This window comes from Thunnus maccoyii, chromosome 7 (genome assembly GCF_910596095.1).
Source record: "Thunnus maccoyii chromosome 7, fThuMac1.1, whole genome shotgun sequence".
Lineage (NCBI taxonomy): Eukaryota > Metazoa > Chordata > Actinopteri > Scombriformes > Scombridae > Thunnus > Thunnus maccoyii.
The window spans coordinates 20866151-20879448 of NC_056539.1; the positions used below are offsets into that span (position 1 = coordinate 20866151).

The window sequence follows — 13298 nt, forward strand, 5'->3', positions numbered from 1 at the left end:
GAAGCTAATCAAGCCATCTACCAACAAAAGGAGTGCACCATCTGTGTCTTCATTAGTTGTCCTGCAAGCTCGTGTAGCACTGATTTTTCAGTACGGGTTGCAGTGTAATGACTGATGTACAAAGTGCTGGTGCAATGGAGGTATCACAGTTAAAGAATTCTCATCAGCTGTTTGAGTATTACACACAGATTGAGATGTAGGAAGGCAAACAATGAGACATGAGGAAAGATTAGTGCCTGTGAAAATCTGGAGAAATCACACCATCAAAAAAAAAAAGTCACAGACAAAATGGTTTTCAGACAACATTTCTTTAATACAAAGTCAACATATCTACATACACAGTGGCTTTAAACCAATTATTGTTTGAGTTCGAAGTAACAGTTTGAAAGTGATAGCACTTGGCCCTCATACAAAGGAAAAACTATTTTGCTGAGTTTGGGTTCTTTTTCATGTTGTTGGTATGTTCTGTATATGTTCTATTCTTTTGATGTAATTTTTTGTTAGTGTTCGTTTTTTTGTTAGCCCCCCCGCCCCCACCCCCAAATATTCTGTGACATATTCCAGTAATTTTGGCGGTTGTTTTCAAAAGTCTAGCATCTTTACATGAAGTCAAAAGAGTAACACATTGCACAAGCTTCCAAAGACTTCCACAGTTTCAGTTTTGGCATGGGCCCTTTTGCCAGTCTTTTTTTTTTTTTTTGAGTTCCAAAAGTCCTCAGTCCAAGATTTTAGTTCATTGTAAAACATCTCAAGGTTCCCACTCTTTAGAAATGACGTGCTGGAAATGTGAATTTGCAGCAAGTTTTTGGTTGTCTTGGTCTTCCCTTGTTTGCATTGCTCTGCTCTGTTTCATTGAGTCCTGATTTCTTTCTGCATCCCATAACAAAACAATGTTGGAACAAAAACACATAATATGGTTCTATACAAGGCTTAAAATGCATTAGGGAGAAAAAAAAAACATGTCATGTTGCAACTCAACTATGTATGGCCTTTTTAGCTGTTTGTCAATCAGCCAACAATGTATTTATGGTTCACACTGACATATTAGGCAGTTGGACAGCTGGGGACCTCCTGGAGGTTTGTGGGAAACTATTAAGGAATGAAGACCACCTCTGGGTGTTATAGTTTCTCACAGTAGTGGAGAGATTAAAAATCGACACCTTTGTAATAGTAATATGAAACTTTGGAGGTCTAATTATATAAATACAATTCATTTTTAAACCACTCTAGTTGCTTTTATCTAAAGTCCATCTTATCTCTAGTGGACCCGTGTTAATACCAGGGCAGGAAATGCTTAGTACACTCTGAGAATAAGAATGTAACAGGCCCTTGATTTGTTTGATTGAGTTGATTACCAACTCTAATGGTTAGTTAGCAGAGTGGACTAACGTCCCAGCCTCAGCTCCATTAGACCAGCAGATCACTGATGCTGATTTCATGCCCTCACTGAGGCTGTAGGTGTGAGAACAGAAGCTGGCACGTTTCCCAGTTTAACTGCTAGCAAGGGAAATTAAAGGCAGAAAAAAAAGCGAGTGGTAATTAAAGACCAGGGAGCAGGGCTGAAGAAAGAACGTTTCAGATGGAGAGAAAACAGGCTTTACAAACACCAGGAAGTTGGATATGAGCAGAATCTTGATCTTTGTAATTCTGTCCCCACTTAAAGTATGAGATCTTGAGGGTCAAATGATACAAATACATATAATCTATATATTTGTTTATTTACAGGTAGATCATAGTGGATATCTAACAAAATGAATTACCACATTATGTTGGAAAATAATGAAAGTTAAAAAAAGAGAAAGAACTAAGAGGATCTCTAAAAAAAACTGCGAGGGTCATAGTCTGTACATGATCATACAAGGTATTGTATGTCAAGTTGCGCTGATATAGATAACAAAAAAAAGTCAATTATGAAATTTTTGATTGATTAGATATTCTGTAGACCAGTTTATCAATAGTTGCTGCTGCAAAAAAACAAAACAAGTACTAATGCCTACAAGTTAATGATAATAAAGAATCTCAACAAGATTTAAAAATGGCATCTCCTCGTCGGCACAGGGTCTACCCAGGGGTAGAAGTTAAACATTGGTGAGAGGAGGCGAGGGATTTCAGGCATACTGTAGCTCTGCCATCTCCTCAGCTTATCTCAAGAAACACACAAGTTTCTAAGATTACAAAAATAAACACAAACAAAAAAAAAAACAATAGAAACCCATCATATCTTCAAACATGAGCACTGACTGGTATGAAAAAAAAAAGATGATGAGGAGAAAAATGTAATTCATACTAAGTTTGGATATATCTTTATATTCTGCATTTAAATATATATGAATGTGTGAGTGTGCAGTATATACATGTATATATACATACATACATATATGCACACGTACACACAGACATGTTATACTTAACATTTCTACAGTGAAAAAATAGAATGTCTTTTAACGTAATATGAACAAATAAGCATTTCTCTTTTCCTGCTAATTTTAAAAAAATGTGATACATCTCTGTTAAAAAACTAAACCAAAATGAAAATAAAAAGTCAACTATGTAATGCAAAATAAGTCGTCATAATACAACATTAATGTTTTCATAATGTTACAATAACAATAAGGCTTTTTTGGAAATAAGAAAAGATTACACACAGTTCTGTCCATCGCTCTGGATTTTGTGCACACCCATCGGAAACCTTCACAGAATCCATACACCCATGTATACCAAAGCGCTGATCACAAAATGAAAATCTGGTGATTTCAAAAGCTTGATTTTTATCAGACACATATACATTAGTGCGTCAAATCCAACCTGCAGTTGTTTTGGGGTATTTATTTCAAGTTTTTTTTTTTTCTCCTCTTTTCTTAGGGCTGTGCAAGTAACTTGTACCGAAGAATTTCCTTTTCACATCATGGCATCGAGATCGAACATGGCTGCCTGATCTGGTTTAGTCACCCAACCAGACATCATCTAGACATATGGAGGATGCAAACCAAAGCATCTACTTTGTTTATCCACCTGGTACCAAACACACATATAGTGGACCTAAAGGCCAATTTTTCAACCACATGAACATACAGTTTTGTAATTGCAACAGGCCTTTGCCACTCCAGAGTGTCTTCTATAATGAAATAAATGATAATAGAGGAGGCTGGAAAAAAAAGGAAAGGTGAAAAAGTCTGGTGGATGATGATATCGTGTGGATGCGCTTTCAGTCATGCCCGCCTGGGCGTGAGCAGTTAGCAGAGCTGGCATCTTTTGTTAGTCAGTTTCCTCTCGCTCAAGAGTCACATGTACAGCATACACGAGATAAGCAGCATGTTTGGTTTTGACAGAAAAGAAAACAAAAAGAAAAAAAGATAATTCCTCATAAGACAAAAAAGTTTTAAACAATGATGATGAGTGTTGGTCACTGTACACAAAGAAAGCTGCACTTTGCGGCAATCCTTGTTTGGTTGTTCCGTTTTGTTCCAAAGCTTCTTGCCCACCAGATTTATCTCTTGTTAAAAATGGTGGATGCTATCACCGCCACATGATGCAATGGCTCCAAAGAGAGAAGTGATTGTTAAAAATCATGGGACATGGTTGCCATTTCTCCCATCTTGACCATCCACAAGACGACCCAGCCGCAGCTTCTTGCAACAGATAAGGGTTTTCCCCGATTTCTCTGGTGACTGAGACAAGAGCCTCCTGGGGCACTTATTGAAAATACACTGCGGTCAGCTGGCTTTGGATATCAATTTTGCACAAGTTTCAAATTCAAGAAACTAGCTGATCTGAAGAAATGTGTTCTTGCTTTCTTCCTGATATCTAGTGACTGTGGTCCCTTGTCTAAGCTCTAAGCCTTTGAGAACAGGCAGTTGTGTGATGAGTATTTCACTGTAATAGATAAGTGTTTTTCCAGGCAAATTATGAATATTTTTAGCAGGACATTTTAAAAACCTAAGGTTTATTTACGACCAGGTTTCTTTTCTCCTGTTTTGATTTATTGTCTCGTCTTGTTTGGGTGACCAGAGTTTGGGGAAAACCATTTGTGTTCACACAGGCAACCACGATTTGGTCATTTCTCTGGATATCACTCACAAAACGTGTCGATAAAATACTTGAACCCCCTTTACACCCAGGCATATCAAAAGAACAAGAGAAAGTCACCCCGTCTTGGCTACATCCATCTGCCTCTCATTGATTTTTGCTGTTGCCTTCTCCTTCATTATCTGTTGCTTGTTACCGTTGTATCACGAAGATATTTTTGAGAAGAGAAATGTCCACGAATGTTTACAATGTCCTCCACATTGAAACACTTGAGGTAAGGTAAGCAGTCTGACACTTTGATCAATACCCGCCCCACAGCTTGAGCCACAGCTTCTGGTTCCTCTCCTGATGAGGACTTTCTTTTCATGATGATGGGCAATATTCCTCACTTCCGCATGAAAGGGTCTCTTAGTCGAATTGGAATTACTCTAAACTGGTTGGTGTGGGCGTCGTCTTCTAAAAATCTACAATAGGATCCCGTTTGGTGTGTCTGAATTACCGGTGGTGTTGTCTGCTGTCGTCGTTTCAAATTTCACAAGTTTCTATGGCTCAGGGGACTGTTGAGGGGGGTTACAGGATTCTGGGGGGAAGAGATGGCTTTTTACGTTGCATAGTGATCAAAGCTTCCTAAGTACTCCAGAGCTGCGTGATAGCAGAATTGGTACTCATCCTTTAGGGGAGAAACACACACACATACACAGGAAAAAACATATCAGTAACAAAATCTCAGCATTCACTTGATTTAGAATTGAAATTTTTTTTTATTAACTTCCTGCTGATCTTGTAATGTGTTTATGGCCTGTTGCAACCAACCTTACAATCATTAAACTAAATGACAATAACAAAATGAAAACAACAAAAATGTGTTGAGCAAAAGTAGAAGCAGTGTATGTTAGTGTGTGTGTGTGTGTGTGTGTGTGTACGTGTACATGTGACCTCTGACCTCAGTCTGGACCATGGCTGGCCTCTGTGTCCGGAGCATCTTCACTGTCTGGAAGATATCAACCACGCCTTCGTAGCGCATTCTCTCCAGGACGATGCTGAGGGTGATGAAGACACCGGTCCTGCCCACGCCAGCGCTGGAAACACATAATTACCACAAAGTGAATTAATAAGGAAATAACACATGTAACCAGAAACTTGTATATACTTCTTTGCTTGTATGAAGTAGATGGGTCTTTCTCCTGTGTCTTGCATTATCCTCTACATCAGTTAAACCAAGATGAATTCCTGGATATTTTCAACCTTATTTCAACCCTAACTCTAAATTTTGTCACCTCTAAAATGCATACAGGATTTTGTTGTTAAAGCTGAATCGGGCATCTCTGCACATTGGTAGCTCTGACCACCAGAAAGAGGTAACCGTTTGAAAACTTCGATGGCCAGAAATCCTGCGGCAGGGTAACGCAACGGGGACGATGGCAAGGACGCATGTGAGAACGCCAGGGAATCCACTTTGATGTGAGCCCACATTCTCGTCAAACACAAAATGAGCCCTCAAGGGCAAACAGACGCACTCGAAAATCATGCACACAAACAACCGAGCAAACATTTTGGCTCATTAAGCCCCTCCCATGCGTCGAAGAACTGCCTGCTGCTGCTGCTGCTCTCCAGAAATACAGTCTGAGTCTTAACTCTGATCCTGAAATACTTGAGAGCTGCCTCTCTAAGCTGCTTTGCTGTGAAATGACTTCCACTTCACCAATGGAACAATAATTGATATGACAACAGATTTATTTGGGCTTCTTCCAGCCTCCGATGCTATTTTGTTAAATGAAGAGTGAAAGCGATAGATGCTAGCAGACACTTTGAGTTTGTGTGTATGCCTAAGAGTGTGTGTGTGTGTGTGTGTGTGTGTGTGTGTTGGAGAACAAAGCTGAACTTAGGACAAAAGAGTACTTATATCATTTGATCATTTGAAAAGAAACTGAATGATATCGGACACATTCTTGAAAGACACACACACACCATCCAACCACCCACTACCAACCCCCCATGCCTGCTGTATCTCTCAGCCCACCCAAAGCCTCTTCCTAGGAGCCGGTCACAGCTTGTCACATGGACTCTTAAACTCTCTCTCTCTCTCTCTTCCTCTCTCTCCAGGAAGATCGACTCTCCAAATCTGAAGGCTTGCCGAGCCGCTGCAGACTGAGAGGATTTGGTGTCCCCATTCACAGGAAGTAATCAGGCAATTAATGACAAAAAGCATGTGGGTCTATTAGATAGTGGCTGAGGAGGGGAGAGGAGGAAGAAGAAGAGGGTGGGAGTGGAAGAAAGGAGGGCCAGGAGAATGGATGGATGGAAAGGAAAAAGGGAGAGAGAGGGAGAGAGGATTAGGAAATAGACATAGGGATGACAGATGGGGAAGGCTGGTGACAGAAGACGAGAGAGTAAGAGAAAAGGAAGGCATAAGCTCTCCACTCGGAGATGACAAAGCCTGAAGGAGGAAGAAGGGAGGAAGAGGAGGTGGCTATAGCAGTGACACACAAAGAAACCGACCAAACCTTCTTTTTTTTCCCCACCACATCACTATTTAAGAAACTTTCCAAATCAGATCCACCTTTGGACAAAGTGAAACCTACTCTTAAAAAACACACTTAATACAAAGTGCAAAATTAACTCAAGCTGTTTAAAAGGACTGCAGGTGACTTTGGTACCTGATTAAAAGCTCAAATTCAAATGATTCACTACACTGTAGGCTACAGTAGTTTTGTGTTAATCCTCTTATGATGCTCCAAAAATCAAAGCAAGTTCACTGTGGTGTGTCAAGGATGCCTTAACTGTGCATTTGTTGCTAAATAGAACATGGCCATGTGACACTTGCAGTACAGCTTTAGTAGGCTGTTGGCCTTTTCACCCATGACTACCGTCCCGCAATTCCTTCTGCAATAACGGATCCTTTCGCTTTAAGACAGCTCTCCCGCCCCCCCCCCCCTCTCATAACGGCCTCATAGCAAGGAGAAATAACTCAGTCTTATTGGAGCTTCTGTGACACATCTTACAACTCCCAGAGGGCCATTTGATGGGTGGTGACATCATTGCTTTTTAATACAGGGGAGATGATGTTATGTTTGATGATGTCATGGCGCCTTTGCGATAGAAATGTGGGGGAAAAAAAGGACACCTACGCTTTTCCAAAAGTAAAACATGTTTATGAGACAGCAAGGAAATTATTCAGTGTGTTAGCACCTGTGTTTGTTAATGTTGTCACCTTCTAAGGAACAGTTGTATCCTTAGAGCTTTTTCTGAACGTCAGTCAAACCAAAAAAAAAAAAAAACGTGTATGATACAGGAAAGTGTCTCTGTTACAGATAATTCTTTTTTCTTTAATCTAAGACTCATTAGAAGCAGAGCCATGAAAGATGACCATTGTCCAGCTAAAAAAGCTAACAACTCATTTAGATGGATCCCGCTCAAGGACTAAAATCAGAATAATCTGAATTCTTGGCAGTGACCACCACCAAATACTGGAGTCCAGCATGTCAAGTTAATGATGAAGGTTACCTTGGAAGCTACACCCGAGGTAATAAAAATGCATCATGGATGGATAATAAAAACCAAAAAGAATGGCTGTATCATTTCATGTGTTTCCTCTTTGCAAATGCCAAGCCGCATCTCAGCCTTATCAATTATGGAGGAGATGGAGGGCCTGTGGAGGTGCAGGGGTAGAGTACTGCGCTGGCAAAAAGGAGATGTGGGATCATATCTGGTGATGCTGTTAAGGCTACACTGCAGGAGTTGCTGCACTGCAAAACAATAACCACCATAAGAGGTGATTTAATCTTGTCTTGATACTTAAAGACTTATATCTCTTCAAGAAGGGTAGTGTGCCTTTGGTGTGCAGTTTGAGGCTTAACATCTTTGAGTATTAAGAGTATTAATTTAAAAAAAATTGCCATTTTATGATCCAGTAACATATCACTGAGACCCCTTACCTGCAGTGGACAGAGATTGGTCCGTCTTGTCCAAACTGTTCCTTGGTTTTATGCACCTGGCCAATGAAATCGATGAATCCCTCCCCAGATTTGGGCACACCTTGCTCTGGCCAATCAGTAAACTGGAACTGCCTTACTGTCCTGGACTGGCCATCCTGTAAATACATAAAAAAGGAGGTGAGTAGACAGGATGGAGAGTGTACATCAAGCCAAAAAGAAAGAGGAGGGAAAGTATAGATAGAAAAGACTAAAGAGAAAGAAGGAACAATTTGTGATATTTTTTTTTATTGGGACTTTAATGCACAGAAAGGTTTTGGGTTTCATTCTCCCCAAGCCTACCCAGATGAAACCTGTGAACTACTTGAATCTTTCTGAGCATATATAAATAATATATAAAGCAGTAAAAATTTTACTAATCGTCCCTTTGAAATGAAATAGAATCTGCTGATGCTTTCTTTCTGTCTTTCTTTTCTTTCCACAATAGGGACACTGTAGAAGCACAGATGAATAAATGAAAATGACAGTTTGTCCTCTTCTCTGTCTTCACCCTCTACCCTCAACTCAATTGTCTCCATTTTCTCTCCTGTTGGTTTTTTCGTGTGTGTGTGTGTATGGGTGTGTGTGGCACAAGTAAGTCCTAGTTAAAGCTAATCAATAGTGTATCTGCCACGACAAGCGTCTTCTCCCAGACACCATGTTGAATAGGATAATCCTGCAATGCGATCGATAGAGCAGCCTGATGGATGAGTGGAGCAAGGGAGGTAAGAAGCAAGAATGGAGGACTAACGGAGCAGGTGGGGGGATTGGACGACGAAAATTGAAAACAAAAACCCTGACAAACTGTCGAGCCTGCTGGACAAAATGTCGATCTTAACAATTTAATGTTATATTGATTCTGATAATCTTGTTTTAGTGGTGAGAGTCGTAAGCGGCGAGATAATTGCATGTCTGTCCCATGCAAACAAAAACGTCTGAAATACATTTTTACTTTCAAGTGGTATCACACTTGGACAAGTGATCTGCCTCATTTTGAGAGTTGACTAACAAGACTGAGAATGCACAGTAAATACTTGTGTCCTTGTGAATAAGATTCTCTTCAAATTGTCTCAGATAGAGTAAGAAATTCCCAAGAAAGTGAGCGAGGAGAGGCGTGTTTGCATTTTGAGAGAGGCTGTCCACTTGCTGCCACCAGCAATTAAGACAACCAGGTGTTCGTTTCCTCAGTTGATTCTCAGTTCTGTGTGCAACAGACTTCAGTTTGGACATTATGTGTCATTCTCACACATTCTCTTGCCAATTGTTCACACTTTAAGTCACAATCTGATGAATGCACAGTTGGCAGGTAAATTGGGATCTTTTTTGTCCTTTTAGTCATCCTGCTATTAGAGGGTGTAGATTGTAAAACTACGTTTAGAGCAGTTTTGTCTATATCGTATTATGGAATCAATGTACTAAGAAAGAAAGTGAACTTGTACTGAAAAAGACATATTTTCACTTCTGATAACATTTGTGAAACAGAATTATGTCAGCCCTAGAGCAAATTTTCTGCACTTGTTTGAGGAGCTTGATAAATAATGAACAAATTACATTCATACACAGAGCCAATGAATTGGTCCCAACTTAAAGTCTAGCTGGAGACCTTTGTTTCATCCCTCTCTCCCTCATTAGCGTTAGGGTTATACCTCTCCACTGTCCACAACAAAGGCTTAAAATGCCCCAAAACACTTTAGAAGAACTGCATACATATTGTATGTGGTAGCATTACATGCTTCTTATGAGAGCGTCCTGCTAAAAATATGAACTACAGCAGTTACGTTTGTCTTATGAAGTAGCTGTTTTGTCAGGTAACCATCAAGCAAATACAGATTTTCCTCTATTCTAAACATTAATTATGCAACTGATCATCACTGTCTGCCTACACAGGCCGCTGGGTAAAAATAGTTAATTTTCTCTGGTTTCATGGTATAATCCGGTCCAGCCAGCACTTACACACCATATTATTGAGGTTAAAAATAGTATCACATCAGAATGATCCATGCAGAATACATTACAAAGCTTACATAGACATTTAATTTGGCAGTGACCGTAAAAAAAAAAAAAGGGTTATGGCAATAATTAAATGACCTTGTAAAATTTACAATGGATTTCCGAAAAAGCTTTCTCCATCTGTTGCTGTGTGTCAAAAATGACATTCATCACGTTGAGCGGAGTTAATAGTAAATGTGTAAATGTGTAGATGTAAACAACCACCTTAGGGTATATATTCATCATGGATGGTGGCTGCATTACATTCTTATTCATCCATTCTGGTTTTTGCCGTGAGCAAACCATCCCCTTCTGCTGCTAGCATGGGAAATGCAGATGGTGACTGAATCCTGAATGTATAGTATATGCAGGTACTATATGTTGAAGGATATCCCTAATCTGTCTATTGAATCCTTGTGCTTTGCATGTTAAGTCCTGTTGTCATGTGTACCAGTATGCGCTGTGTTGCTACGTATCTTAGCTGTTGATATCTTTCGGCATCGCTGCAGCCAAGATGTATTCTTGTACATTTATTGTACTTGACAAATATAGTGATTTGGATTCTAATAAGTTAAGCTCCATATACCAACTGTCTTTGTACAACATTTCATGTCTCTTTCCCTGTTTTATGACGCATTGCATGTTTTCTTTCTTTGGCTGCCTTTGTTTTTCATCTCAAAAACATTTTGCCTCAGCAGGGGGATTAAAAATGAAAGAGGGGCAAAGACAACAACACAATAAACCAAGCACGCTGAAGAAAGAGAGGAGGAAAAAAAAAAAGAGAGGAAAATTTAACACACAACCTGAGGGCCCACGCGGCGTGTCAAATTGTGTGATTAAATACGTGACTGGCTCGCTAGATGTGAGTGTTGAGGCGTGGAGTCTATGCTATTACTGTGCAAAGGCATTCAACACACACACGAACACACACACACACACGCACACACACTTAGTCATACAAATGCAAACACATTAACATGCATGTACATCTACGGTATGTGGGGTTAATCCTAGTTTATACACACAAGCACAGATCAGTAGTATGGTGCTAGAAACCTACATCAACAAACCTACATACACATTCACGTATACAAAGCTACATATCCATCACATCACCACAATTCACACCCACCTAACCCCCACTTTCAAATCTCAAACACACAGCCCTTCCATATACTATATACTGTACTATTCTCTATTTCTCCCTCGCTCTGTGTTTTGTTTCCTTAACTCTGATGATAAGGTTCATCTGTCAGTCTGGTTGCTGCTGTGTTGCAGTCTTTGATAATTCAGTAACCTTTAAGGACTCATCTGAAAGACACCAACACTGACCAGTGAACTACACAGCACGTATATGTATGTGATAGAGGTTTCACAAGGGGTTAAAACATATATATACGTGTGTGTGTGTGTGGAATGTATGTGTCCTTGTGTGTAACATAAAATATATAACAAAGACAAAGATGAGTGTGTGTGTGTGTGTGCATGCATGCATGTGTGCGTATATTTGTATTGAGAATAGAAAATCAGCGTGGAGATGTGGGAGAAAGTGAGCTTGTGTGCACATTTGTGTGTGTGTGCACAGGGTTATTTATAAAGGAAAAAAGTGTGTGTGCTTTAGTGTGTTTGAGTATGTGTGTGGTAATGGCATAGCAGCTTAAACAGCATTTATGTTTGATTTTCACACTGTGGATGGTGTGTGTGTGTGTGTGTGTGTGTGTGTGTGTGTGTGTGTGTTTGGGGGGTTATAATGTATAATAATACCAACAAGGTGACTGCAAACTAACTACCACTGTCTGGGAAATCACTGGCAAAGAGAAGAAGCATCTTTTTCCCTGTGCTACAGTGCTGCTGCTGCTGCTTCAAACTGTTCCACCTAATTGGACCAAAAAAGAAATCTTGAGATAAAAGCATTACTACAGTGGTGTAGAGTAGGTTATAAATAGTGCAGGACAGGAAAGGTGAGTTTGGTTGTGAGCTCTGGTTAAAATGTGTATTACCCTAAAATCTTGTTTCTTGTAGAAACCCATCTGACTACAGAAGAAAATTACAATCTCAAAGCCATTTTAGGGACTTTTGAGAAACATTCTTGGAAGCAATCGTAAAAAAAACAGCATAATTCTTTACTGAATTGCATTCTGGTCTTTTGAGGCTACTGGGAAAGCGTTGTCTCCGTCTTATGATGTATTCTGTGTTGGTTCTGTATTGCTGTTAAAAGTCAATATAAAATGCTGATCTATAAAGTGGCCCTCACTCTTTGAATCTGAGGGACTAATAATAAAATTTACTGCTCGTGTTTAAGATTGGTGACAACAATTTAATATGAACTTAATTTTAGCCATGTTGGAAATATTTCAAGTTGATGTCACAGCATCCGTGTTGGAATGGTTACATCTAGTTACTCAGATATGTATCTATTCATGCTTCCAAATGTTGCATAGCGTTTAGTAGTGTGTTTGGTATTCCTGTATAAAATACCATGTCAGAATCCATTTCATCAAACACCTCCTGGTATGTCTTACCCTGGCGTCTGTGACCTTGAACTCTCGGAGGATGTACTGGGGCATGTTGTACTCAGCCATGGGATCCACCACAAAGTACTGGTACCTGGCAGAGCGCTCCGCCGGCCAGTACTGGTGACACTTTTCCTGTTTGAGCAGAGGGAGAGATTAACCCTTTGTTAATTTACTCACAAATATTCTATTTTTCTTTTATCACAGCTTGGATGCTTCCATCAATAAAAATCAAGAAAAAACAAATGGGTGTTTGTGCATGTCATACCCGTCCCATCTCTCTCAGTTTGGTCAACATGACTACGATAGTAGAGTTGTTCTCCCAGAGCATTCTCCAGAAGTCTTCTGTAGTCTCTGCCAGAGGGCCCTGTGTGGCAATGTAGGCCTTCTGTTGCCTGTAAATACAGTAACATTATGTTGAGACTATTTATATTCAGCTTATATTATTCATCAGTGCCACCAATGATGCCAGTTCTGGGAAAAAACATGAGAGTGACACACATGCTGCTCAAACACATCTTCCTACCTGTATCCATCAATGAAGCTTGAATTGATGTAGTCTGAACCTTCCAGGCCTCTGATTGGCTGCAAACAGACACGTGTGGTCTCGTAGGGCATGATGTTGACCAGCCGATTCTTGAACTTGTTGCAGGGAAGGTTGGCACTGATGAAGCGTGACGTGTGGGCTTTGGAGTTGGCCAAACGCTGGTGGGAAAAGACAGAGGGATAAATGGATAAATAGAAGGAAAAAAAGCACAGAGAGAGAGTAAGGTAAAAAAAAAAAATACAGACGGAAAAA

General features: G+C 39.9%; 1 protein-coding gene across 3 annotated transcripts in view; it reads right to left on the reverse strand.

Moving 5' to 3' along the window:
- Positions 1-289: 289 nt before the first annotated feature.
- ptprsa (protein tyrosine phosphatase receptor type Sa) overlaps positions 290-13298 on the reverse strand; it is a 250644-nt gene continuing 237635 nt past the window's right edge. For all 3 annotated transcript variants that reach the window (XM_042417834.1, XM_042417835.1, XM_042417833.1), the window contains 6 exons: positions 13026-13204; positions 12768-12894; positions 12509-12634; positions 7962-8116; positions 4970-5105; positions 290-4696 (listed from right to left, as the gene is read on the reverse strand). In XM_042417834.1, coding sequence (XP_042273768.1) covers positions 4628-4696; positions 4970-5105; positions 7962-8116; positions 12509-12634; positions 12768-12894; positions 13026-13204 — 792 coding nt within the window. In that variant the 3' untranslated portion in view covers positions 290-4627. The remainder of the gene's footprint in view (positions 4697-4969; positions 5106-7961; positions 8117-12508; positions 12635-12767; positions 12895-13025; positions 13205-13298) is intronic.